The sequence below is a fragment of the Amphiura filiformis genome, chromosome 14 (assembly GCF_039555335.1).
Source record: "Amphiura filiformis chromosome 14, Afil_fr2py, whole genome shotgun sequence".
In the NCBI taxonomy this organism is placed as follows: Eukaryota; Metazoa; Echinodermata; class Ophiuroidea; order Amphilepidida; family Amphiuridae; genus Amphiura; species Amphiura filiformis.
In genome coordinates this window covers 45,053,988-45,081,554 of record NC_092641.1, presented here as the reverse complement: position 1 = coordinate 45,081,554, position 27,567 = coordinate 45,053,988, and the positions used below count along the sequence as shown (strand labels likewise).

The window sequence follows — 27,567 nt, the reverse complement described above, 5'->3', positions numbered from 1 at the left end:
CATTGGGATCACATTAATACGGTTAATCTGGGTAGTGCATGCGTAAGGGCAAATAATAACATAATAACATAATAATGACAACTTTGATCGGCACGGGCTGTCTTGCTGATCTACATGTTCATCATTTCTATGGCTCTATCGTAAGCAGTTTTAGCCAGCTCATCAGACGGTATATCCCGTGGAGGGCGCCCTTTACAATCGGTGGTGAAATACAAGTATATGATAGGATTCAAAGCTGCGCTAGTTGGCAGGATCAGAACCACTAACCACCAATAAACATCAGCAGGTATCGGAACCCTACACTGAGACAGAGCTGCTACCAGTAACACTGGCAAGTAAAGAACACAATTAACAATCAGTATCCACCTTATACCACCCGCCATCCTAATTATCTTCTCTTCATCAGTTTCTTCGTCCTCGTAATCGTCTTGAACGCTATCCGCTATGGAAGTGTGTTCGTCCGTTTCTCCGTGTTGTCTGCCATCAATGCTATCATCCATTCCATCTCTAGATATTTCGGTTTGATCACAATCTCTCTTCTTTTCATCGCTCCCCTCTATGTATTCATTGCATATGTTGGTTTGAAATTCCGAACCATCGTCATCGTTGCCGATTCTACTTTGCTCACCAGTACCGTAATTCCCTATTCTGCGTTCCATGTCCTCTTCTGGGTCGCTGTCATGCTCTTCACGTGCAAGTGTTATCTCTCGTGCCTTGCTAGTAGCCTGTTCTTCAGCATCATTCGTCGCCAGGGTGGTTCCATTTGGCTTCGTCACCTTAACGTCAGCTGTTTCATTTAGATGAGATCCGCGCTTGCGCAACGCACCATTTGTAATCCCTCCTGAAGTCGCGTATTCATCGATTCTCTCTATATTCGCAACCACGTCTACTCTAGTTCCAACAGCCTGAAGAGCATCACCATATGTAAAGCCCGTCTCCCATTCATCATCCTCCGGTCCCAAGCCTTTTGCCTTCTCAATTTCAGCATCTTCAGCTTCTTGTATTTTTCGGGCTTCTTCTTCTTCCTCTTGTATTTTTCTTTCTTCCTCCTCCCTCTGTTGCTTTTGTACTTTGTAAATCTTGTTGAGCTCATTCCGCAAGTAGGTATAACAATACACTATAGGGATAAAGCAGTAGAGGTTGAATATATCAAGTATTATAGCAAAGGGGAGCTGTAAGGGGTTCGCCCCATTGCCTCGGATCTCAAGACCACCAGGACGATAGAATATAGGCAAGCCAATACAAAACCGGGAGAGGTCATAGAAGTCAGTACTAGAACGCAAAGACAGAGCACTGATCGCACCAAATGTAAAGGCCAGTAGCCATACTGCTAAAGAGATATACACGGCGATGTACATTGGTATTCTCTTGCCACCAGACAAAGTATATCTCATCTTGATATACTGATCGATACTGATAAACACTAGAAACATGATAGTCCCTTCCAGTGAGGAGAAATATAAGAAACCAGAGAGAAAGCAATGCACTGAGTTGACCCATTCGACAGACCGATAGCAGTACGTTTCATTATAGCTAACGTCAGCAAAAGAAACTGAGAACAAATACCCTGCCATCATCAAGCCAGTGATGCCTAGATTCCATGCACATAGTGACTGAACTCGAAGGACATCATTTTCAACTTTTTTGCCAACAATGACGTGTTTACCACGACATGCTAAAACGATGAAGTTGAAGAGAAATGCGAGGAAACATACGAAACCAGCCAATCCAAATCGTACAGGTTCTGTATTCATTATCCTTCCACAGTCGAAGAATCGATAGACTGGTTTGATCGAGTCACATTCTATGTCCGATTTGAAGCCACAACATACGAAGTGGTTATCCACGACACTGCAATATAAAATGGAGTTTTTTCTAGGTCAGTTAACATGGTAAAAGGATGTAAATCTATAATGAAAGACGGAGATTTAAAAAAAAAGACTAGTTCGCGTCTGACGTCAAGCCGTTAGCGCGACGTGATTTTTTTTCTGCCTAGTTGTCAGAATTCCAGACGCAAACTAGTCTTTTTATCGCTGTCTTTCATTATAAACAAAGTCTGCTGGATCGACGAAGAAGTTAAAGTACTACGCGTACTACGTCATACCCCCCCTGGAATAGGGCATGATGGGATACAAGGAAAAGGGTATATTGGTTTCTCCTGCATTCTTGTAACCACTAGACCATACATTGTTCTTATGAACAGTTACCATAGGGTATTAAATAAAAGGCACTAAATTTAATGCCCCCGTGACCCATGGGCGCCGCCATACCAAGACCACCAAGTGATCAGTAGATGTGCTACAATGCTAAGAGATAGGAATTTTTCAGACAAATATCATCAAAATTGCTGAAAATTATATAGGCAACTTAATTATACATCGGGGGATTCTGTTTTTAGTATGTTATCAAGAACTAAATTTTAATAGTTTTGCTCGACGGAAACTCTTACAAAAGTACTACAAAGTTGCAATAAAATGACAAATTTGCTAGAAAATTTGGACATGCATCCCGCGTTTCCAATTAAAATACACAGGAAGACCACCTGCTGTGCCAAAGGTCACGTTTCCAGACATCCTGTCTAGACGCTGTAATGTCAGCGCCCATCTGGTCACGTGGGCATTAAGTTAAGTGCCTTTATTTAAATGCCCTAAGACGACTAATGAACTCTCACCCTTTTGTTTCTATTTGATTTCTATTGTTAGCAAAAATATAACCCGCAGTTCACAGGCGGTTGATAGGTTTGAACCCATTCCTTGCAGGCAGCAGGCCAAGCATAGTGGATTATTAGTTTCCTGCTACACCCGCATGCATGTTTGCCGTCATTTTTATTATTTGAACAATATTATAGATTTTTACGAAAAAGAGTTAATTGTTTACTTACACTTTGTCCATCCGATAAAATAAATCAAAAGTCTTATATTCTGCAAAAGTTATAGGGACGTTTCGCATAATCCTGAAAAAAAGTAAACACGGGAATAGAGGTTATCCGTGTTCTATAAGCTGCATATCCTACCAACGACTGCTATACCTTGTTTAGGACTTTCAAAAGAAGTACCTGCGTGTGCAACCATGACAGTTTCAAAATAACCCGCCAAAGTCATGCAGGTAACTCTGAGGTCATGCATTGAATTGGTTTGAATAAGGAATACTACGGGAATCAGCGCCTTTTGTTAGAAGTCACACATGAGTGAAGTGGATAACCTCTATTAGCAGATTCATTCCTCTAAAAGTGCTTTAAAAGAATATGAAACATTTCACCGCCTTTTTCAGTGAAGTCGATGGAAATAACAACTAGTAAAACAGCGCCTATAGAATCCACACCACTAAATAAAGTAACCTGACAGACGACGTCAGAGAAATCAAGCGTGATGAAATAGTAGTAGTCAAATTGAGAAAATGATATTCAATGAAAATAAGTATTTTGGTGTAAATTCTTTGCGTAATTTTTGGAAAGCTATCGATAACTTAAGGTTACGCATTCACTTTGGTTTCTTTCCCTGCGGGGCCATTATATATTGGTACTCCTTGTAGTTGCAATCCTCACTATGGCAGTTTCCGGCCTCAGCCCTACCGGGCTTGCGGCCTTCATGTGTTTTGTTGATTCGGGCGGATGCATTGTGTTATTTTATGCAACAGACCATGGTCAGGCCAATTTCTAGAAATTGTTTTGGCGACCGGAATTGGCTATTCCATTTCAAATCCACACTACCCCTGTGGATGATTTAGCTCAAGTCTGCCACAGAGGGAGTATGAGTTTGAAATACAATAGACAATTGGATAACATTCATTTGAAATACTCACACCAGCTATGAAAGATATAGATAAAGCCATAATACAGGAGGAGTATGGGTTTCAAAATGATTAAGCATGACCAGTTACATTTGAAAAACATTATCCCTTTGTGGAATATATTTCCAAAATCTTCCACAGGGGTAGTGTGGATTTTAAATTAAATAGCCCAATTCGGAAGCTTATGTTTAAAGTAGTTGGGCGTTTTCGTTGTGGTAATAAACATTAGTATCGAGAGCATAGAGTAAAGTTTCTTACAAGTTTCGAAGTCCACGTAATCCCCAGAAGACGCCTAGTTGTAGTTCTGTAATCAAGTTGTTTGAGAGATCCCTGACACGAATGGAAAAATAAACAACCAGGCAACAAAATCAGTGTTTGATTCGTTACTGATGAACACAGGTATTATGCGCCACCAACTGTGACCTTCTGGTATCCTCCAAATAATATCTTGATTTTTAATAATTGCGATAATCAGACAGAGCAGACGGACACCGCTGAAGTAATATGCTGAATAGTATAGGTAAGAAATAGTTTCCTTCATCTCTGTTCACGGTTTTTTGCCCTCGTCGCTTGATCCAAGATTTTGTTGTAGTAGGTTCATCAGGATTGTCAATAATAACTGTTTGATTGGGATTCGTACTATCAGATCCAGTTTTGGTGACATACCTTGTTACAGTTTAATGCTGCTATGCAGCACTTCATCAGTCTGGCAATCTTGCTTCTTCTTCTTTGGCGGTGCCAATATATTACAGTTTTTAGCATATACTTCAGCGGTCTGCCAATTTGGCGCAGTTTATGGCGTATAAGGAAGTGGGTTCTGATTGGCTAATTGAATTACGTCCTCATCACATCGTCACCTCGTTCGCTAGCTGAACTACGTAGCAACGCGTGACCTAGTTCTTTTTACGCGATAATTAGACAGAGCAGACGGATAACGCTGAAGTAATTTGCTGAATAGTATAGGTAAGAAATAGTTCCCTTCATCTCTGTTCATGGTGTTTTGCCCTCGTCGCCTGATCCAAATTGCCTCTCTAATCTGTTTTTGTTCCTGTTGGTCTCCTCTTTGGTCAGAAACCCACATATATGCGTCAACATTGGGGGATGATTGTATGTACCATCTCCCCTGTAAAATTATTCGGGGGTTTATCCCCCCCCCCCCATTACCTCGGGATCTACGCCTATGTAACGTTTCCAAATTCTAGGTTTGCTTGTGATGGGGGCTGTAGCTACTGCTTGTTGATCGAGCCATTCCATGTATATGACTAACCGGTTATACCAAATTTTTGTTAATAGTAGGTATATCACCTCAAAAATAAGGGCAGCAGAAACACGTTATTTAATGTTTCTACATGAATGACATTTATTAAAGCATCAAAAATCAAAAAACCGAATTGAAATCGGTCAATGCATTGTGACGTAGTGTCAATTTTAAGATGCTCATAAATGGAATGCAAATCTGCCACAAATTGCTATAATGACAAAATTGGCACATTTCGAGATTTTGAAGGTTTATTTGGACATTTGCTTGAAAAAGCAACGTTAATTTAAGTATCACAGGTTAATTGCCTATCTTTTTTAACTTCGTCAAAGAAAACAAAATTTAAAAATCTATCATTGAATAATTATAATAAATTAACCAAATATACTATTTTAGCAATTCCAGCCAATCTGCAGACAAATAAAAGTTGAAAAAATGACTAAGTTCAGCTAATTAAAATGCAAAATTGATGCCAAAAGAAAACCGTACATGATATAAGGGTGCGGTTTTTTCACAAACATATGTATACAAAGTTCTTTCAATAAATATTGATAATAAAAAAATACACAAAAAGTAATCAATTATGCAAATTAGCTTATTACAGCTAATTATGTATTCATCATATTATTATGTAAATTTGGCATGAGTAATTTTGGTTTTTTTGACATTTTGACGGTGTCTGGAATAGAATTTTCATTTTTTCTGTAAATATGGTATGTGTCATCATTGCTCAAAGCCAAATCCGAAAAGTAAAAATAAAAATTAATTTGCAATGAGACTTCAAATTAACATTTTGTTATCTGGATTAACGTGGGAATAGAAACGGTAAAAGCAACAGCCCCTCTACTATACCGCGTATACAAAAATGGTGAGGCCTTGGACACACACAACGGCTTAGAGCTATTGTGGTTTGGAATATTACTCCCTTTAAACTCACTTAAAAAATGTTTTGTTTCAAATCGTTTTCCTCAAGTGTGCCATTCGTTGTCGACGGAAATAATTTACATGTTTAGAAAGATTAGTATTTCAGCTAAATGGTGGTAGATCTTGATTTTTCAAAAGGCTTATATTTATTGATTTATGAGGGATCTTCAACAATCCATAAAAACAGGTAGTAGCTCTTAAACGAAGCAATATTTATTTTTTTTAAAACCGATGGTAGTCACAGAAAGGTTTCACACACCATATATCAAAAATTCAAACAATTGTGATAAATAGCACATATGAGGAAATTAATTTTTCGGCATGGATGTTTGCCAAAATTGAACAACTTTCATGCGCGCGCTTTTCAATTTACTGTTATGCTTGCATGCACAGTGTGGCAGAAGTATTGTGCAGCCACTGTGACATGCCTATTAATAGTGCCAAGGAAACTGAAATGTGTAGTTGTCATTTCAAAAGTTCCATAATGGACACTAAGTGCGGTTCGCAATATTTTAGTTCAACCCAAGGACAAACGGGACACATCACAAACATCAGACTGTGTCTATGAAATCCCATGCAAGAATTGTAACAAGATCAACATTGGAAAAACTTCACGCTTGCTTGGCACACGCCTGAAAGAACATCAAGGAGTAGCGGAGAAGGCAGTGGTTCATAACCGATCACCGGGAAAGCAATCACTTACAGAAATAAATAAATAAATGTGCTAATAAATTATACAGACCACGTTACGTATTACCAACCATGTCATAAGTTGGAAGGACGCACATAATAGATCAAGGGAGACCAACAGGAACAAAAGACAATAGAGAGGCAATTTGGGATCAGGTGACGAGGGCAAAACACCATGAGCATTGATGAAAGGAACTATTTCTTACCAAATAGTTTCGACCAGTTTCTGGCGCCGCCAACGGCAGCAACTTCAGGAGCGAAGAAGAAGCAAGGTAACCAGTCTGATGAAGTGCTGCGTAGCAGCATGAAACTGTAACAAGGTATGTCACCAAAAATGGATTTGATAGTCTAAGATTATTGTCATTTGATTGTATGGAACAAATATTTAATGTGAAAGTCTCGTTAAATTGAACAGTGCATATTTCACCTGATGAAAAAACATTCAAATTTAAAAAACTGTGCATGTTCTAACATACACGAGCATACGCGATTGCGTTGAATGTTCGCACTGGTGTTGGTGACGTAGTTTCGGTTTAATTTCCAGAGAATTTCAGGAATGAAACCGAATGTATTATTACTTATCAGGATTATACTCACAGTAAATTTAGGTGTCCGAGATTGCTAAAGGCATTTGTTCTAATTGATTCAATGCTGTTGTTCTTCAGTTCCCTAGAAAATAAATCAAACCGAAATTAGGATAAAAGATTGCAAATAATACTCCGTGATTCACAGGCCAAACATGTTAATATTCTACGGTTGAACATTCGGGCAAGTTGCTTCTTTTGCACATGAGAATATGAGACATCGGCCGTTTTTTACACTGCCCACCGTTGTGTGACCTTCCGTCTAAGGTCACACCTTAGCCCGACCAAGAGAATCGCATAATATATCATCTTACCAAAACCGAGAACATATTATCGTTTCTATATCAAATTATTCATCTTTTTCTGCTTTTTGGGGGGTAATTTTAATTCTATAAATTGTACATTTGTGTGCAAATTGAGGGCGCTATTTACGTACATTTTAAATTTAAAATTTGAAAATTCCCCTGTCACTTGTTAGTCTGTTTGCTGATACCATTTTTATACCATTTACAAGTGTCTACACCTTGTAAAGATGCACATAAGTTTTTAGATAAATATAAGTTTTACATGCCATTAAACAACCGTGGTATGTCATAATAAAGCATACTTACAGTATGTCAAGTTCGTTGTGAATTGCAAATGAATCTGCTTCAAGGACTCCTGGCTTATCATGATATCCTCCCGACAATTCCCTAAATTAATACGAATTAAAACGATGTTAATATGAGGAAGAAGAACAGGAATAGGATGATGAAGAAGAAGAACTAGAGCTACTGTTGTATCGAATATCAGGCGTTGCCTTCTGACCTCATTTGACCTTTAATCTCATGTTGATTTCTTAATGTTCGCCTCATATCCAGGATGCTTTAGTTTAAGTCAAGTTTAACATTTTATCTAATTTGACCTTTGACCTCGGGTGACCTGAGGCAGACCTTTTCACGTTTCTCTCATATCAAGGATCGAAGTTTAAACCTTTGACATCGCTGACCCCAGGTTGACGTTCATCTTCACTTCATATGAAGAATGCTTTGCACCAAGTTTACACACAATCTGGCAAAGTTATCGTGTGACCTCATCTGACCTTTGACCTCGAGTTGACCCCAAGCTGAGGTACAATTCATATTAAGCTTGGGCCAGTGGTTCTTCAGACCAAGTTTGATGGTCGTAACATGCAATTTAAAGGAGTAGCATTTTAAAGATTTTCACAAAATTACCCCTAATAACCCCTATTATGACCTTTGACACCTATCTGTGTACAACTTCTATTAAGCTTGGGACAGCGGTTCTTATGACCAGGTTTGATATAAAATTGGATCGACTGAGACCATATTTATTGCTCGAGCTATGAGTTTTAAAATATTAGCGAGACTAATAAATATTGGGCGTAAAGCATCCAATTTTATCATTATTATATGTTGGATCCAATATTTTCACACACTTGGACTCATCGAAACATAATAATGGTTGAAATTGGGTCAAGACTCAAGAGCCTGGCAGAAGTAGCATTTTAAAGATTTTCACATAATGAGGAGAATGATGATGATGAAGATGACAATGAAGATGAAGATGAAGATAAACATGAAGATGATGATGATGGTGATTATGATGGTGACGATGATGATGGCGATGATGATAATGATGATGATGATGATGACGATAATGATGATGATGATGATGATGGCGATAATGATAATGATGATGATGATGATGATGAAGATGATGATGATGACGATAATGATGATGATGATGATGATGATGATGATGATGATGATGATGATGAAGATGATGATGAAGACGACGATGACGTCGACGACGACGACGACGATGATGATGATGATGATGATGATGATGATGATGATGATGATGATGATGATAATAGCTGTCGATTTCAAGCAAGTGAGAAGGGATATGTAAACTTACATATGTTCTGTAGTTTTCGAGATAGAATAGACGTTAGCTCTGCTCCATCCGTGCATGCATCTAGTGTGAAGGAGTCCTAGGCTGCTGCCAATTATTACGGAACAGTGGCAATTGGAAGGACAACGACGTGTCTCTATGGAATAAAAACGAAGATGTTTTAGCAATTTTGAGCCAATCAAGCAGGGTATTAATAAGATCATCTGCAAATGCAAGCTCGACCACATATAGTTCATAATCTAGTCATAATTGGCAATTGAAATTAGCATTGCAAGTTATCAACCAATCTGTAATGCTGTTAGATGACCGGATGTGCAGGGAGTTTTAAAAAATCGCCTCGTCAACCAAAACATAAATCAGTGAAAAAAAATCAAATAATTACCATCCATGAATTGAACCGGAATTGTTTTGTGGGAAATATCGAGGTGGATAAAGAATACTAATTCGAGCTCATATCAAACGAGGCTCATTCAATTTGGCAGCAATGAAGATCGGACGGCTATTTTAATCATTGGTCACGTCACGCAAAACTAATATTTGCGAAAATGTCATTTTGAAAATTAGTGGCTGACAGTACGTCACAATTAGTGCCGGTCGCGGCGGAAGCTTACAAATTTAGGTGGTGGGGAGAGCATTTACTAAGACACGAAGTACGCGAAAAAATACTATCTGACTATTTTAGACGAAACTGAATGTTGCTATTTGATGGACCGATGCGCAAGAAAACATTTGGCCCAAAAACACGGTGATGTAGGGCTAAAAAGGATTCTACTAGGATTTTACGGAGGACGTCTCCAAGACATATATTGTAATAGACGCTTTTGCTGATGTCTGTTTCTTTATTATAATGCCCAAAATTGTTTATAAACACGAAACACAAAAAGAAAGTCCGTACTTAAGTGATCCGTCCTACACCAAACCCTGGTCTTGTTATTACAATTCGATTCATAAGTTCATGTGCAGAATCTTGTTAGCTCCAATTTTATACCAAATTTGCTACCAAACACCAGTATATGAAATTAACCCTAATTATAATTTATTGAAGACCGAATTAAAAAAGACTAGTTGGCATATGATTTCCTGTCAACCAGACCAAAAATGCCGTACTGCTCAGGTCAGCAACCAATCACATCGCACCTTTGCCCTGACGTGAGACGCAAACTAGTCTTTTTAATTCGGTCCAATAATATTATTCAGATTAAAGTTAGCAAAAACTAGACACAATACACTTCTGTTGTGCTTGTAATACATTATGTACCAAGTTTCAACTAGATAGTCCTTATTGTTACTTGACAAATTAATTTTGCATAATAAATGTAATTTACATCTTTGGCTTCGCTTTTAGTTTTCCACTTCGCTAACTCCGGCCAAATTGGAGTTAGCATAGCCTAACGCCGCCAAAGGAAACGACGTGGTCAATTACGAAAAAGGATAGAATATGCAAAATCGTATGCCACCAACCCCAAATTATAATGCATCATACCATGTGCTCTTGCTTGTGAGTATCAAAAGAGCATCACAGTACGGAGTTAACAGTCAGGGTAAACACCTATACTTCTTTTGAACTGAGTGCGAGCTACGTCGTATCGCTTATTAAACACGGCACCAAAGGACATATCACTATCATGGTTCATTTTCCAGGTCCATTTAAGGTTGAGGCCTTGTAATATCAGGCTTTCAATCAGACTATGAGACATCCTCATGATGTTGAGGTTCTCCTATATCTATAATCCATTAAGCTTGTTTTGTGTAGTCTATTTGATTTGGGTATTGTTATCCAATCTACCGTTAAATAAGCCACAATATAAGAGGGTATTATTTTCTCAATGTGTATGTATGCCATAAAAGCTAGTCACTGCTCTATTGTTGATGGCCCTACTGAGAAAGTAATTGTATATTTAGTCAACCAGAAAATCCAATAGCTTAAGGGGGTACTAAACCCCTAGCCAATTTTCTCCTTATTTTTGCGTTTTTCTCACAAATTATAGCGCATTGGTGGCAAGTAAGATATGTATATTATAGGAGCAAGGACTGCAAGTACTGTACTGAAAATTCAGCAACTCAACAGCAAGTAATTATTGATTTGATCAAATATTGGTTTCTCTCATTTTTGACTGTAACTCCACAACTGTTGTCTATGCGGAAATAAAATTTCCAGTGTAGCAGTTGTAGTCCTTGCTCCTATAATATACATATCTTACTTGTCACCAATGCTCTATAATTTTAAGAAAAATTCAAAAATAAGCAGGGGTGTAGTACCCCCTTAATAAATATAGACAACTGTAACAATAGGGCTGAAAGATTGGCTGGACCCACCACCACAGCACTGATTTAAAACCTGAAATTACAGGGCTTCAACCTTTAATGTCTAACCACAATGAAAAACAAAATAACACTTACGACAGTCTCTTTCGTCATCTCCGTCTGGGCAATTATCTGTTCTATCGCATACTTTAGCTACATCTATGCATGCTGCCTTGGATCCGCCGTCACATTGATAGCTCCGACATTTAGGGTCTGAAAAGAAGAAAGATATAAGGTCGAGTTAAAAATAAAACATGTTTCCCTCACATTTCTTTTTGGGGGCCACTTAAAATTTAGTTTCTACTTTCTGCGATGTGACGTTCAGAAGATAGATGGAAAATAAGTACAAATGCCATAGAATCTAATGGAGTTCTACATATCTTTTTAACTCTTTGCTGTGTAACATATTAACTAGACATCGCAGATAGTGCAAACGTTAGATGAAACCTCTAAGATATGCGAACAATTTGAGGTAGACGATAGATTCGAGTTCAGCATACCCAAATTAACTAAAATAAGCTGGTTGCCAACTTTTACGCAACCTTGCCGGTAGGAACGGGGTATGGTTAAAATTATAAGCCCACAGTGATCTCAAAACCATTGAGATCACCTTGTAATTTTAACCATGTCCCTCATAGCAGTCAATATTTGTATACTATGATTACAGACATACACAGGTGGAGAGTGCAACCTGCTTGTAGTGCACCTATATTGCTATTACGTCATTCCGCCAGCGTTAGGCTTACGAAATCATCTTGTGATTACTATTTCGACCATCACACTAATGTACCCATCAGCTGGACGCGTCCTTAAAGAACTTGAGGAAAATTACCCTCGATTAGAGAAAAGAGAGGGCAATAAATCTTCTTTCCCTGGTCTTATTTTCACATACCACTGTCAGCAGGAGGGCTCCCAGCTCCAACCAAACCATGAGAAATAACCCTTTCCCTTCTTCCCTGGACCTCTGTGCAACTCAGTGGTATACACTCAGTAGGCCTATGTGGTAAAGTTCAACATTGTTATTCAATATGCAGAGGTCAATTTCTTATTTAGATAGTTATTCTTTCTTTTAATATTTTCTTTTTAAGATGGTTCTTTCTCTTAATAATATTTTCTAAACCTTTATTCTTTATGCAGTAGCAACAATTTTACCTTGGTTAATGTTGAATCTTGATGAATTCTTGAGCATGCAAGGAGTTAATAGACTGCCCAGGGCATTTTTTGCCTGCCTGACCATAGCACTGGTATTTTATCCTATTTTATTTTTACTTATTTTCACTTCATAAATTTTCCTCATGTGATTATATGAAAATAATTTAAGCTGTTGTTTTAGTGCAAAGAATCAATTTGAAATACCAACAGAAACATTATAACAATGATAACCAGAGTCTAGAACAAAGTAAAACTTGTAGTGAACATAGCTTGTTGCAAATCCCATTATGGAATAGTGGTTGAAAGTAACCCAAGCACTGAATTGCCGGAGGGCATATAGTATGGTGACCCAAGTCCAGTTGGTTATGATGACAGGTGGACCACTATGCCCATGGCAATTGCCATGGCAACTAGCTGTCACAGCTGAAAATAGCTGGAAAAAGCATGCATTGAAAACTTTTAAGGATATGTAGACCTAATGCATACCTCCTCTTGGCGGTCCATAGAACCCCCAGCCAAACTGACAGGTCACTTCGCGGATGAATAAAACTACAAACACCAGTCTGATGTCCTTCATTATCTCACCTGGAAACAACAGAGAAAAAACAATCAAATTATTATTTTCATGACAGTTAATAATGAGCTGGATGACATGAGCTATACTTTTTCACTGTTAGTCATTGAACTAAAAAATTGCTGTGTACCTATTTTTTTTTTTTTTTTTGTATTTGATCAAACTCCTAAAAATTAAACTAAAAAATCACAAATCAACACACAAATCAAAACCCCAAATCGTGACAAAGAATATAGTTGTACTGTGCGGCCTATACTTTGACCAGCTCGTAATCGGCGGGAATTGTTTAGGTTTTTATCAATACGCCGAAAAGTAGACCGACGTCAAGAGTGATATACGGGTAGTTGACCTGTTTAATTGTACTTCTTAAGTTTTGGACGTTTTCCCCTTCCCGAGAAAAATCCTGCATGAGGCGGAAATGACACCCCTTATATGGAGGGAGGGCGAGTTAGCGCAGCGGTGGTACCTGTATCCCTCGCTTTGCACCACTGAGGTCCCAGGTTTAAGCCCCGATGTGGCCCAAGGACTCCACGGTTGTTTGATGGGATCATTTATTAGTTTTTCAAACAAAACATCGTGTACAATCAAATTTTAGGCTTAAACAGCAAAAAAGTGATATCATGCTAATGTATACAGATGATTTTGAGTCGTTCTCAACTTTAATTTCCAATCTTTTACAAAATTATTCACTTTTATAGTAATTTTAAAAGTTTTTTTGGATATAGAATGTATCTATTAATGAAAAAATTGGTGGCGCTATTTAGCTACTGGAAATTACTCTTTTAAGCTTTTAATACAAATAATTCCTTTTATTGTTTGATAACAATATGTTTATAAAATGTCCTTGTTGCTTTTTTACCCATTCAGTTTTAATGGCAGTATTAACCACCTAACCCTGACAAATAAAGAAATATGATTTAGGATAAACAGCGCCATCTATAGTTTGCATTTAGTTAATAATGAAGCCAATTCTATATACACCAAACAGCCGTGTGCTCATATGCACTTGGTTTATCCCGATTCCATGCTCGCTCTCGCAGGTTTCCTCCGGGATCTCCGGTTTCCTCCTACTTTCAAAAAATCGGTGATTAGTTGTTTGGTTATCAAAAACTTCCTTCACCCAATGGAATTTGGGGAGCTGCATTGGTGGATATTACAATCTAAGTGCGGATAGGTCTGCGCCTGAGGTTCGGCTGCAACTGGCCTAGCTGATGCGATCTGATGATTCACCATGGTAGCAAAATTACAGCGCTTTGAATCCTTCAACATCTAGCTGGAAAAAGGCGCTATATAAATCCGAAATTTATTTATTTATTATATATATGAGCATACGTTGCGATCTTATTTATACCTACTATCCCTCTTGTGCATCAGCTTTATTTGTGTCAATATGTGAATGCAAACACCAATAGATCATGCTAAGCCTCTGATCAGCCTTAATAGGGTTTAATAGACTTTCATCGTTATCTGTCGGCGGCAAACACTCCCGATTCCCGAGAAAATACAGCACTCTGCATTTTTGGAATTAAAAACATATTATCCTGCTTTGCCAAATAAAATAAAAAAGGAAGAACATAAAAAAGAAAAGAAAGTTTGCCAAAATAAAGGGTTGCAATAAATTAAGCAAGACAACTATAAAACATAGCTAAATCATAAGGCAATTTAACCTTAGAGCTACGAAGACGCGTTGTACCAACCTCCCCCCCCCCCAATTTTTTTCATCCGTCATAAAAAACCGCGCATGTTTACGTCCAAACGACCTAAGTTAATCGTAGATCTATCCTTTGCGCTCATTTTAGTGATACAATTTTTACCCCAGCGCCTTGCCCCGGGGTAGGACCGGCCATTAAAAGTGTGGGGTGGTGGTGAGGCCCACTATTGGCTTAGCTTCTACAGTAAAATTAATTATTTTAATTTCGCTCTTGTAAAATTATTCCATGAGCTATTGAAGTTATATTTGCTAGATAGGTTGAAATAGTCATTTCTTTTTACATTTAGGAGAAAATTCGGTGAAAATCGCAAGTATTTTTTTAGCCGCAAATCAATTTTACTTTTTGCACATAGCCAGAATTTCCCAAATTTGCATGAGTGCCCTCACATTATGACGTCATTGCAATATTATGTGGGGAATGTTTGTACTTATTTTGGCATCAATAATAGAAGAGACCCATAGCTATACATTATTACCAAATATAACGGTATATGACATTTTCTGGTATCTTTTATAACCAACTATGAACATTAACATAAAATACAAAATTTAGCAAACACTTTGCCTATACTCAAACTTTTGAATGCTTAGACTTGTTTTTGGCTTATTTTCCGTCAAATTGCAAAAGTATTAAAATGTGACTTTCATTGCTATTTGAAACTAACTAAAGGATAATGATTTAGCTATGTTTCATTTGGCAAAACAAGATAACATTTTTTCAAAAAATAATAACACACTGGTAACAAACGTTATGTATATTATAAGGGGCGAGGAATCCAGTTCCTACGCTGGAATCTCAGTGACCTGAGACATGCGGTTCGTTAATGATAAGAAGAGGTACCGCTAGAATGCACCTTATTTCTGACATGAACCACTTGTCTTGAATCACTGAAATTTCAGTGAAGTAATTGGATTCCTTGCCCCTATAATATACGCAACCTTTGTTACCAATCTGTAGTTATTTTTTGAGAAAAATGCAAAATTAGTCACAAAATTTATCAGGTGGTGTAGCACCACTTTAAAAAATATTTAGTGTCAATATTGGACAACTAAATGCATGAGACTAGGAACTTTCTATTCTTTACTATGGAACTATGTTTTACTTAAAATAAGGCCAAAAAATAAGTTGTTTGGTTGTCCTTCCAAGACAAAATTTTAGAGGGTCGGTTTTTTATGGGCTCTTCCTCCATTTTCCTCCATTTTGGATATGTTAGTATTGACAAATGCTTGATCATTTTAGGGTAAAAAATTGTGCGTTTTTGGACTAAATTTAAATGGAAATACATCTTGTTTTTAATCAAATATGCATTTAATAAATAAAATAAGTGAATAACAATTATCAAATGTCCTTGATACTGTCCAAATTTAAGGTTTCTTCTAAAAAAGTTATTGAAGAAAAAAAGAAATAAAACCCGACCCAAGATTTCAAATTTTTTTGGGTCGATCTCTGATGGCAACCAAACATAATTTTGTTTGGCCTAATGATGTCGCCAGTGTTATATGAGACGATAGATGCAAAAAAGCGGCAAAAAACAATACCTTTATTCTCTAAATAATAATGTCCTTAATCATGTTAATTTCTAACACCGGGTTGTAGATTTCAAATGGAGCCACCGACAGAGAGCGAGTCAGTGAGAGAGAGGGAGAGGGAGGTGAGACGGAGAGAGGAGACCGGGAGCATGCGCGTTTTTTTTTTTTGGGGGGGGGGGGGCTTTGGGGCGCCAGCCCTGGGTAAAAGCACTGGGGCGGCCAAAATGAAGGGCGACGGAAGAAGAAGGGCGGCAAAAACAGGGGCGGCAAAAACGAAGAGGCGGCATAAAGAATTAGTAAATAAAAAAGGGCGAAAAAATTTTGATAAAGCATAACAAATTTTGAAAAAATTGTACTATACATCAAAATGTGCCGCTTTTAGGGCGCTAGCCCCTGAAACCCCTTTTTTTTTTTTGCTCTTCACTTTTTCAAACGACCGAGAAAAAAATTGGGTCAACATTCTCGGGCTGTTGAGGAAGGGGCGGCCGGGGTTGGGCGGCCACGGTACGCCACTGGGGAGAGGAGATTGACAGCAATCGACCAAAAATCAAAAATAGATTTAAGCAGATGATGATTTGAACAGCCACGAGGTTACATAAAGAAATATGTAGCTATTAATACCGCATAGTTCACCTCTTCTGAATAACACAATACGTCAAGTACAATCTCTTACAATGAAGCAATGGTTTGATATTTAAGTAATGGCTTTTAAAAAATAAATTACATTTGAGAATAATTTGAGAAGAACTACTCGATGTCATCCTGTATAAAACTGTATATAGTCCCAGCACACATAGAACGTTTTATACACCATTCGCAAAAGGTTATAAAAGGTTATCAGAAAACGTTTAAATGTTGGGTTATATAAAGGGTATGTAAAGGACAAAACACTTTTTCATCACATTAAAAATATTTTTGATCTACCGCAAATATTTAAACATAAGGTTATTTAAGTATCGAGAAATCATTTGGCATAAGATATTTGCAAAAAATAGTTTACAATTGAACATTTTGAAAACATCTTAAAAATATTGTTGCAGTGTGTTTTCATACAAATGTTTTAAAACGTTTTGTTGTTGAGTTAAAAACGTTTTAAAAACGTTTTTACCCAAACCAAACCCAAAATATAACTCTTCTGAATAACACAAAGCGTGAAGTACAATCTCTTACAATGAAGCAATGGTTTGATATTTAAGTAATGGCTTTTAAAAAATAAATTACATTTGAGAATAATTTGAGAAGAACTACTCGATGTCATCCTGTATAAAACTGTATATAGTCCCAGCACACATAGAACGTTTTATACACCATTCGCAAAAAAGGTTATAAAAGGTTATCAGAAAACGTTTAAATGTTGGGTTATATAAAGGGTATGTAAAGGACAAAACACTTTTTCATCACATTAAAATATTTTTGATCTACCGCAAATATTTAAACATAAAGTTATTTAAGTATCGAGAAATCATTTGGCATAAGATATTTGCAAAAAATAGTTTACAATTGAACATTTTGAAAACATCTTAAAAATATTGTTGCAGTGTGTTTTCATACAAATGTTTTAACACGTTTTGTTGTTGAGTTAAAAACGTTTTAAAAACGTTTTTACCCAAACCAAACCCAAAATATAACTCTTCTGAATAACACAAAGCGTGAAGTACAATCTCTTACAATGAAGCAATGGTTTGATATTTAAGTAATGGCTTTTAAAAAATAAATTACATTTGAGAATAATTTGAGAACTACTCGATGTCATCCTGTATAAAACTGTATATAGTCCCAGCACACATAGAACGTTTTATACACCATTCGCAAAAGGTTATAAAAGGTTATCAGAAAACGTTTAAATGTTGGGTTATATAAAGGGTATGTAAAGGACAAAACACTTTTTCATCACATTAAAAATATTTTTGATCTACCGCAAATATTTAAACATAAAGTTATTTAAGTATCGAGAAATCATTTGGCATAAGATATTTGCAAAAAATAGTTTACAATTGAACATTTTGAAAACATCTTAAAAATATTGTTGCAGTGTGTTTTCATACAAATGTTTTAAAACGTTTTGTTGTTGAGTTAAAAACGTTTTAAAAACGTTTTTACCCCAACCAAAACCCAACCAAAACCCAAAATATAACTTGTTTAAACGTTTTTGTATTTGCTGGGGTGTAACAGTCATGGACACAAATTTATAATATTTCATCATTTATTAAGGGATGGGGTATGAACGTTTGGACAGTATTTATTGTGGGACATTAGAGCACATCAGACATATCGAATTGTATTCAGAATACGAAGAATTTCCTTCCGATATCAAATAATTTTGATTTTTTGAAATTCGCAATGTAATACACATTTTATGTCAAATCATTAAAATTGATATTTTTTGATATTTAACAGTACTCGAAGTAAATTTTATAAATCTGATGATTTATACTTAAAATTCGATGTTAGATTATTTTGTGTTGTAAACTGTCATCATTCTTTTGTCTACGTGTAACACGGGTGATAGAATGCAGTTTAAAATACCCTTCAAGGCCCCATCATTTCACATTTTAGGTGAGACAGCTAGGTTCCCGTCGCGGCTATGGCTGCCATTGAGGTGTAGGAATGCGTGAAATTAGATTCGTCTATAGAGAGCAGATGCTGTGTTTATATTTGGCAGACATTATATTTTTGAACCAGTCTGGTTCCATCATTCCCAATGATTCTTGTCATTTGATTGGTCAGTTACTATTGATTATTCACGCGCAGCCGCAATGGAAACGTTTTGAACGTTTTGCTCAACTTGAAGAAATTCTAAATGCTACTTGGTTCGATTCGGTAACTACTGATCATTAAAAACGGAGGTTCCACTGATGAAATCACAAACATACTCGTCTCTTTCTTATCAAACCCTTTGTTTTCAGAAGGTCACGTTTATGTAATCAGAATAGCACCCAGGCTCTAAACTGAATAAGGTATTTGAATTTCAAAATAAGGTTCGTATACTCTTAGTATGAGATTTAATAGCAGCAAATCACTCACACTGTTACTGTTCCTCAAACATTGTATTTAGTCATTTTATCGCCGTTTTGGGAAAAAAAATCTTTTTCATATATTTTTGTACTTTGAATCATGCATATAAAATCAATGCATGCACAGATATCTATTTTTATTGCAGCAATTTCTATTGTACTGACTATGATCTCGCATACCATACCAATCATTATTATTTATTCTTGTTTCTACTCATGTTTTTATACCATTTTTGTTTGTGTTTAAGGCCTTTTTTCGCGGTACTTCTAGTTTTTGTTATGAAATTCCCGACATTAATATACATATGAATTTTATTATCACATTTTATATTAAAAAAAAAAGAAGCGGCCTGATTTTAGGGGAAAAACATTAACATTTGTAATACCTGATTCAGAGGGTTTTTTCGCTGATAGAAACACCAGTATACGTAATGTGCATTGACAGTGTTGGCAGTGTACTGGCCAATGACCATGTTCAGGCGGTGGTGGAGGCAATATCGCCATTTTTGACGTCGCCATTGGATTAACACATAATCATGAAATCTTCACAAACAATTCTTAATTTGTTATGTGGTGTCAAAGCAAAATTATCTTACTCTAAAACCGTCGGGGTACGACAAAGTACCCCACTGCAAGTATGTTAATTTTCCATTTGTAATTGCTAACCGTGTATTTTGAATGGGGTTGTCAGCCCTGTATCTTCGCCAGCCTCGTACGTCACGTGTTGCGTGTCCTATGCCGCCTGGCCATGCTTGGGTGGATGGATGGATGGATGGATGGATGGATGGATGGATGGATGGATGGATGGCTGGGTGGGTTGGGTGGGGATGGGTGGGTGGGTGCTTGGGTGGATGGATGGATGGATGGATGGATGGATGGATGGATGGATGGATGGATGGATGGATGGATGGCTGGGTGGGTGGGTGGGTGGGTGCATGGGTGGGTGGGTGCTTGGGTGGATGGATGGATGGATGGGTGGGTGGGTGGGTGCATGGGTGGGTGGGTGCTTGGGTGGATGGATGGATGGATGGATGGATGGATGGATGGATGGATGGATGGATGGATGGATGGATGGATGGGTGGGTGGGTGGGTGCATGGGTGGGTGGGTGCTTGGGTGGATGGATGGATGGATGGATGGATGGATGGATGGATGGATGGATGGATGGATGGGTGGGTGGGTGGGTGGATGGGTGGGTGGATGGGGTGGATGGATGGATGGATGGATGGATGGATGGATGGATGGATGGATGGATGGATGGATGGATGGATGGGTGGGTGGGTGGGTGGGTGGATGGATGGGTGGGTGCTTGGGATGGATGGATGGATGGATGGATGGATGGATGGATGGATGGATGGATGGATGGATGGATGGATGGATGGAGGGATGGAGGGATGGATGGATGGATGGATGGATGGATGGATGGATGGATGAATGGATGGATGGATGGATGCATGCATGCACCAATTAGTGATGTTGCGAGATATTTTTATATGAGAATAAATTTAGTCAACAAAATATAGGCATAATCCTGCAGTTTACAGTTGCAATAACGTGCTATTCCCCAATGCGTTGCAACAAAACAACAGACGTATCTTATTACACCTCTAAACACTATCCCCGCATCTCACACGTATCATCGCCTTCATATTGTACCAAAACAGATCATTTAACATTTGATATTAACAACATATTAAGCTTTTACGCAGAACAAAATTGCATTTTCTGGCAATTTCATTTAGTCAACCCCTAATCCACAAATTGATTGTAATTCTATCTTGTACATGACTGTTCCAATTAAAATTTGTCACACTGTCTCGGATAGTCGGATAGAGCAGAATTTAATGTCCGTAAATGTCAGTATAGTTTTAAGTTAATTATGTTATCTTTACAATGCATTTTATCTGAAAACCAATATGCGAAATGTTGGTATTTTTATTAATTTTTTTTATTGTTCATGTTTAGAGTCAAATCACAAATGTGTATCGTAAAAATCATGCTGATAATGTTAGATTGTAAATTTTAAGTTTTAGGAAAATATTATAGATTAGTTTAGGATTTTTAAAAGAAGTACCTGCATGTGCAACCATGACTGTTTTAAAATAGCTCGCCAAAGTCATGCAAGTAACTCCGAGGACGTGCATTATATTGTCGCCCTTTATTAGAAGTCACACACGAGTAACGTGGATAACCTCTATTTGAATGGGGCTTCAACGTCATCAATACTGCTGTTTTCTTATTCGTTTTTTGCCATTTTTTTTTTTCATTTCAAAAATACCAAATGACAATTTGGAAGACTTATCCTTTATTGTTCATGTTTAGAGTCAAATCACAAATGTGTATCGTAAAAATCATGCTGATAATGTTAGATTGTAAATTTTAAGTTTTAGGAAAATATTATAGATTAGTTTAGGATTTTTAAAAGAAGTACCTGCATGTGCAACCATGACTGTTTTAAAATAGCTCGCCAAAGTCATGCAAGTAACTCCGAGGACGTGCATTATATTGTCGCCCTTTATTAGAAGTCACACACGAGTAACGTGGATAACCTCTATTTGAATGGGGCTTCAACGTCATCAATACTGCTGTTTTCTTATTCGTTTTTTGCCATTTTTTTTTTTCATTTCAAAAATACCAAATGACAATTTGGAAGACTTATCCTTCACTTTTAAGCATTCTTATTCAATGGATGCGTCTTGTAAAGAATTCACGTAATTTGATTGGTTTTCTGGTGTATAATATCTCACAATAGTTGGTAGTGATATTAGTCAGGGCACGCGCCGCCACGCAACGGCGGCACGCTTATTGCTCCTCAATGATCGCGCGATAATGCGTTCGCGTAATACACGTGCGAGAACTAAGAACGCGATTCGGCGGCTTAGATGTTCGTGATGGTTTCGTTCATTTAAAACAACGGGGATGTCCTCACAAAAGTAACTTTTTTTTTTCTAAAAAAGGCAGTTTTTCTCGCAAAAATTACATTAAAACTGAATAAGAATGAGAATAAAAGATAGGATTTTGTCTTTTGCCTATCCAATATCGTGTCATAATGGATGGGCTGGCCAATATTTTTATCGTAGTGGATACCGACGTATTCTCTAAATAGAGGTTATCCATGTTCTATAAGCTGCATATCCTATCAGCGACTGCTATACCTTATTTAGGACTTTCAAAAGAAGTACCTGCATGCATTTGCAACCATGTCTGTTTCAAAATAGCCCGCCAAAGTCATGCAGGTAACTCCGAGGTCGTGCATTAAATTGGTTTAAATGAGGAATACTACGAGTAACGTGGATAACCTATACAGCCTGTCTCAAAAAAAATTGTGCAAGTGAAAAGCGCCCTCTATGGCAATTAGAGAATACCGTTGTGACATAATGCTTACATCAACGTCACGGGCGCAGTCTTAGCTCTCAAATGCCGTTTGTTCTGTTCAATTTGCTTGTTCCAATTTTGAGATATGTTTATTTAACAACGAAAGGGTAAAATCACAATTGTGCCACTTTTACTAGGGAAGAGAGCTGTACATGTAAATCAATGATTGCTGATGTTGATGCGTCTAATGCACTCCTCCTTTCGGGGCACATGCATTAAACGCATCAACATCAGCACGCGTGCATTATTTTGTCTAATATCTCTCCCAACAAGTAATACGCGTTCATTAACCTATAACATGAAGTGCACAATATTTGTTTGTCTTTTAACATGTCTTAAGTGACTAAGAGAACAACATTTACCATAATAAAATCATTGACATACACATGTATTTAATTTTTACAGCAGAATGTGAAATATTTATTTATCTTTTAATCTCTTTTAAGTGGAAAAGGGGAGTCATCATTCCTGCATCATGATAAAACAGTAAAAACAGTCAAAAAGTTTGTATTGTGTAATTGATGCATTCTTTTGATTTCACGAAGGAACTCTTGATAACTTGATGCTATCACTGTTACATGTAAAGCCCTCTTCCCTAGTAAAAGTGGCACAATTGTGATTTAACTAAAACAAGCAAATTGAACAGAACAAACGGCATTTGAGAGCTAAAACTACGCCCTTGACGTTGATGTAAGCATTATGTCACAACGGTATTTTCTAATTGCCAGAGAGGGCGCTTTTCACTTGCACAATTTTTTTTAGACAGGCTGTATTTGAATGGGGCTTCAATTTCATCAATACTGCTGTTTTCTTATTCGTTTTTTTGCCAATTTTTTTATTTCTAAAATACCAAATGACAAATTGGATGACTTATAACCTTCACTTTTAAGTAATTTATAAACATTTTTTACAGTGAATGGGAATTTATTAGTTATTTACGGCGTAGATACTTAGTATAGTTCTATTATTTAGTTCGTTACTTGTACTGCTATAGTCAGTCAGTTCGTTATTTAGTTTGTACTGCAATGTATATTTCTTAATCCATTCATGCAAAGTACAATTGTAACTGCTTCTTAAACTTTGCACACGTTTGATGAGTCCTTTGATGCAAAAAACAGCGTGAATCCATTCATGCAAAGTACAATTGTAACTGCTTCTTAAACTTTGCACACGTTTGATGAGTCCTTTGATGCAAAAAACAGCGTAAGATTAATGGATGGAAATAGAAATATCCTAAGGCAAAATTTACAGGGTTATTTCATATTCGTTTGGATTTATTATAAGCCCGCGTAGAATTGCAGAGTAATGCAATGTGCTAGAATTTGTACATCAAATTTCTTTAAATTTCGATACATATAGTATTTGTGGTTTTGCTGATAACAAATCTAAAATGCAATAGACCATAAGCTCCGGAACTGGGTGTGCTAGCTGGGGTACAGCCCCGGGGTACAGCCCCCCCCCCAAAAAAAATTAATTTGAGTGGGGAGGATCGCGAATACCCTTCAACCCCAAGTAAAAATATACTGTGATCAGATACCGGGAAAAATACTGGGGCATACAGGGTGTAACAATAAAATTTGTACCATTTTGAAAATAGAATGACACAAGTATGCCGCTTATTTTGTGGTTTGATATTTATATGTCTATCAAGATAATTTCTTTAGCCACCAGCTAAGCTTTGTTCCAATAAAATCGACGGTATAAAAGTGAAGATATGACCAATTATGTAACCTAGTCTTAAAACTGCTTGGGCCACTTTTGTCTAAAGTGTACACAAAAGTGACTGAATAGAGTTGACCCATGGACGATGATCTTATGATAGGTAGTTTTAAACAATGGGGTATTCGAAGTGGTAGAAATGATTACATAATAGAATATCTCCTTGAGTTTTTGAAAGTCACAACTAAGTACTGACATAACAACCTCATTTACTAGAAATCATGGCTGCAGCTCAACAACTTCAACCCCAATTCACGTTGGAAGAGCGTATTTTTATGGTTGTGACATTCGGTAGCACATGGAGTCAAGCAGAAACCATAAGATTGTTCATAGCTCATTTTCCAAACTCACATCTTCCATCGTGACAAGGCATACAATTACATAACTATGAGAAGTATGTAGAATTTGTTAACAGAAATGCTGGCAATAGTGGTCGCCCCAGAACAGCTAGAAGCCCAGCTGAACAAAATCTTATTGTTTTGAACTTATGGATCCAAAAAGTGTTCTCAGTTTTACCAATGATATCTCAGGGATATGAGAAATTACTTTATTTATAAGATAATTTGAAAGAAATTTCATGACTTTCATAGATTTTAAAGAAATATCATATTATAATTAAGTTCATTTTAATTATATGAAGAAACACCACTTATAATTCTTTTGTGTCAGTTCTTTGATGTTTAATGCACGATCAGCATATCTACGCGGTTCAAACTTGATATGCGCAAACATGGCAAAAGTGGCCCAACACGTTTTCTGGACGTTTTAATTAATCGGACATAACTTTTGAACCCAAGCTAGTAAAGAAACCAACTAAACGTCTTCTTTTAGCCCAGATATTACTGATTGTATTACATATAATATTTGTGCCATAACTCTTTTAGGTTTTTACTGAGAAGTCAAAATTCAATTGTATCAATTTTATTGTTACACCCTGTAGAATCCAATAACTACACTGAAATTTCAGTGACTCAAGACAAACGGTTCAGTATAATATGATAGGAAATGAGGTACATCCTAGCTGTACCTCATTTCTTATCATAAATAACGAACCGCTTGTCTTGGGTCACTGAAATTCCAGTGTAGTAATTGGATTCCTTGCCCCTATAATATACATAACTTTTTGAGAAAAATGCAAAAGTAGACACACATTTATAATATAATATAATCATGGCTCCTTTTTGGAGTGGTTTTAATCTTTTTGTAGTGATTTTTACTCCCTTTGGAGTGATTTTCACTCATCGCGCTCTTTTGGAGAGTGAGTTCACTTATTCGCTAAATACGCGCTGCTTACACGCGAATAAAACATTTTCTAACGCGCTTGGGCCACATGTTATATACACAAACATTGAAATCCTTGTACTGGGGAGTCGTCTTACCACAACAGTTAAGGGCCAGCTCCCCTTCATACATGGGAATTTGAGGCGGCGGCGGGATAAAAACAATATTCTTTCCAGTGGTCAAATTTTCTAATCAATAATAAATTTTCATAAAAGCACCAGGTGATCGGTTGCTTTGCTTGTTTGAAGTGGTAAAAAACGTGCAAACAGTCATTCTATAAGGTTCGTTCATACTACCACCGCATTTGCGATGCGTTGCTTTGCGATGCCGATATATCGATTACTTTTGCCGCAACTCAACGCAACTAGTCGCATTTCCAGGTTAAAATGTATTTAACTTTATTGCGATATCGCAATGCAGCAGATGCGGTGCGACAACGCACCGCATCGCAAAGCAACGCATCGCAAATGCGGTGTTAGTATGAACGGTCCTTAAAAGGCAGACTCTGGTATTTTGGAAAACAGTTAAATTATTTCATTCTATAAAACAATCAACAGTCCTATAAAATCTCTAAACTTTCAAAATGAAATCCGTAATATACAGACATATTTTTTCTGTTCTACTTGTTTGGAGTACTTACCTCGTCCAAATCGTCGTATAGAATTCCTTTTTTCTCCGGATATAATCAGCTTTCCACTTCCAGTGCTCACTTGCACTAAGTCAAAATTCAAAATTACCAAGTCACAAGATCAAACGCACATCGCATAATGAGAGTGATTATGAAATATGTTATTCCTTTCAGATTTGAAAGAAAGAAAATACTCAACCGTATTTAAATTTACACCACTGAATTATATATATAATACATCAGACAAGTGCCTTAAGCATGATCACCCGGACATGCTCATTGTAATTTTGAGGCATATCTTAAAATAAATAAAATTGTCTATTGTTTAAAAGAGCCACGCTTGAATGGTTTGATTTGAACTAGGCAGGTTGTGTTACAGTTTGACGTCATTTTAGACCCATTATATTAAATTGAACGAGGAAAAATAAGCTGTGCAATTTTCTTGAAAATCACAATTTTTTAAACAAAATATTTATTATTAAAGGGGCATTTCGTGATCCACAGCCTCATCCCCCCCACTTTTCTCAAAAAAATTGAGATTTTTATATCACCTCTGGCTACATAATGTTTATGTACAAGACATTTCTTGCAGATTAATTCGTTTAGCAAAGATATCGTGAAATTTGAATTTCGTTCTGGTGCACCAGAACGAAATTACAACGTATTGTCTATGGAGCAGTGTAATACACATAATCATGCATAACTCGCAAACGCAATATCGGAATCAACTGAAATTTTGGGAATATGCTTTTTTCGTGGATATGTACTGAAAAATGTCATAAAAAGAGGATGCTAGGATCACGAAATACTCCTTTAATATGAACTTTTCCAGGAAGATACGAAATTGCTTTTAAAGGGATTAAAATAAAAAAAAAAAAAAAAAATGTTGAGATTTATACAACGACGTTCACATGTGCACATGTATCAAAGCGCTTCGCTTTACATTTATTCCGCTGTCGTAAGAATATATCAGCTTCCATACAATGCCCAATGCATGCTCATACCTTTGGGCGGCGTTCAATGGACAATATTCCAAACAGCTCCCCATTTCACCCCTGGGTAGAGAGAGGCAAGTAAGATAAAGCGCCTGGCCCACGAGCACAACACGATGGCACCAC

General features: G+C 37.0%; 1 protein-coding gene across 1 annotated transcript; it reads right to left on the bottom strand.

Moving 5' to 3' along the window:
* Positions 1–66: 66 nt before the first annotated feature.
* LOC140170170 (uncharacterized) lies at positions 67–26,556 on the bottom strand. The gene is made up of 9 exons (XM_072193493.1): positions 26,462–26,556; positions 13,105–13,203; positions 11,563–11,679; positions 9,166–9,298; positions 7,857–7,937; positions 7,259–7,330; positions 4,048–4,119; positions 2,882–2,953; positions 67–1,851 (listed from the first exon to the last, which is right to left on the bottom strand). The coding sequence occupies exons 2-9, from the start codon at positions 13,193–13,195 to the stop codon at positions 111–113; spliced, it is 2,379 nt and encodes a 792-aa protein (XP_072049594.1). The 5' UTR covers positions 13,196–13,203; positions 26,462–26,556; the 3' UTR covers positions 67–110.
* Between the last annotated feature and the right edge of the window lie 1,011 nt (positions 26,557–27,567).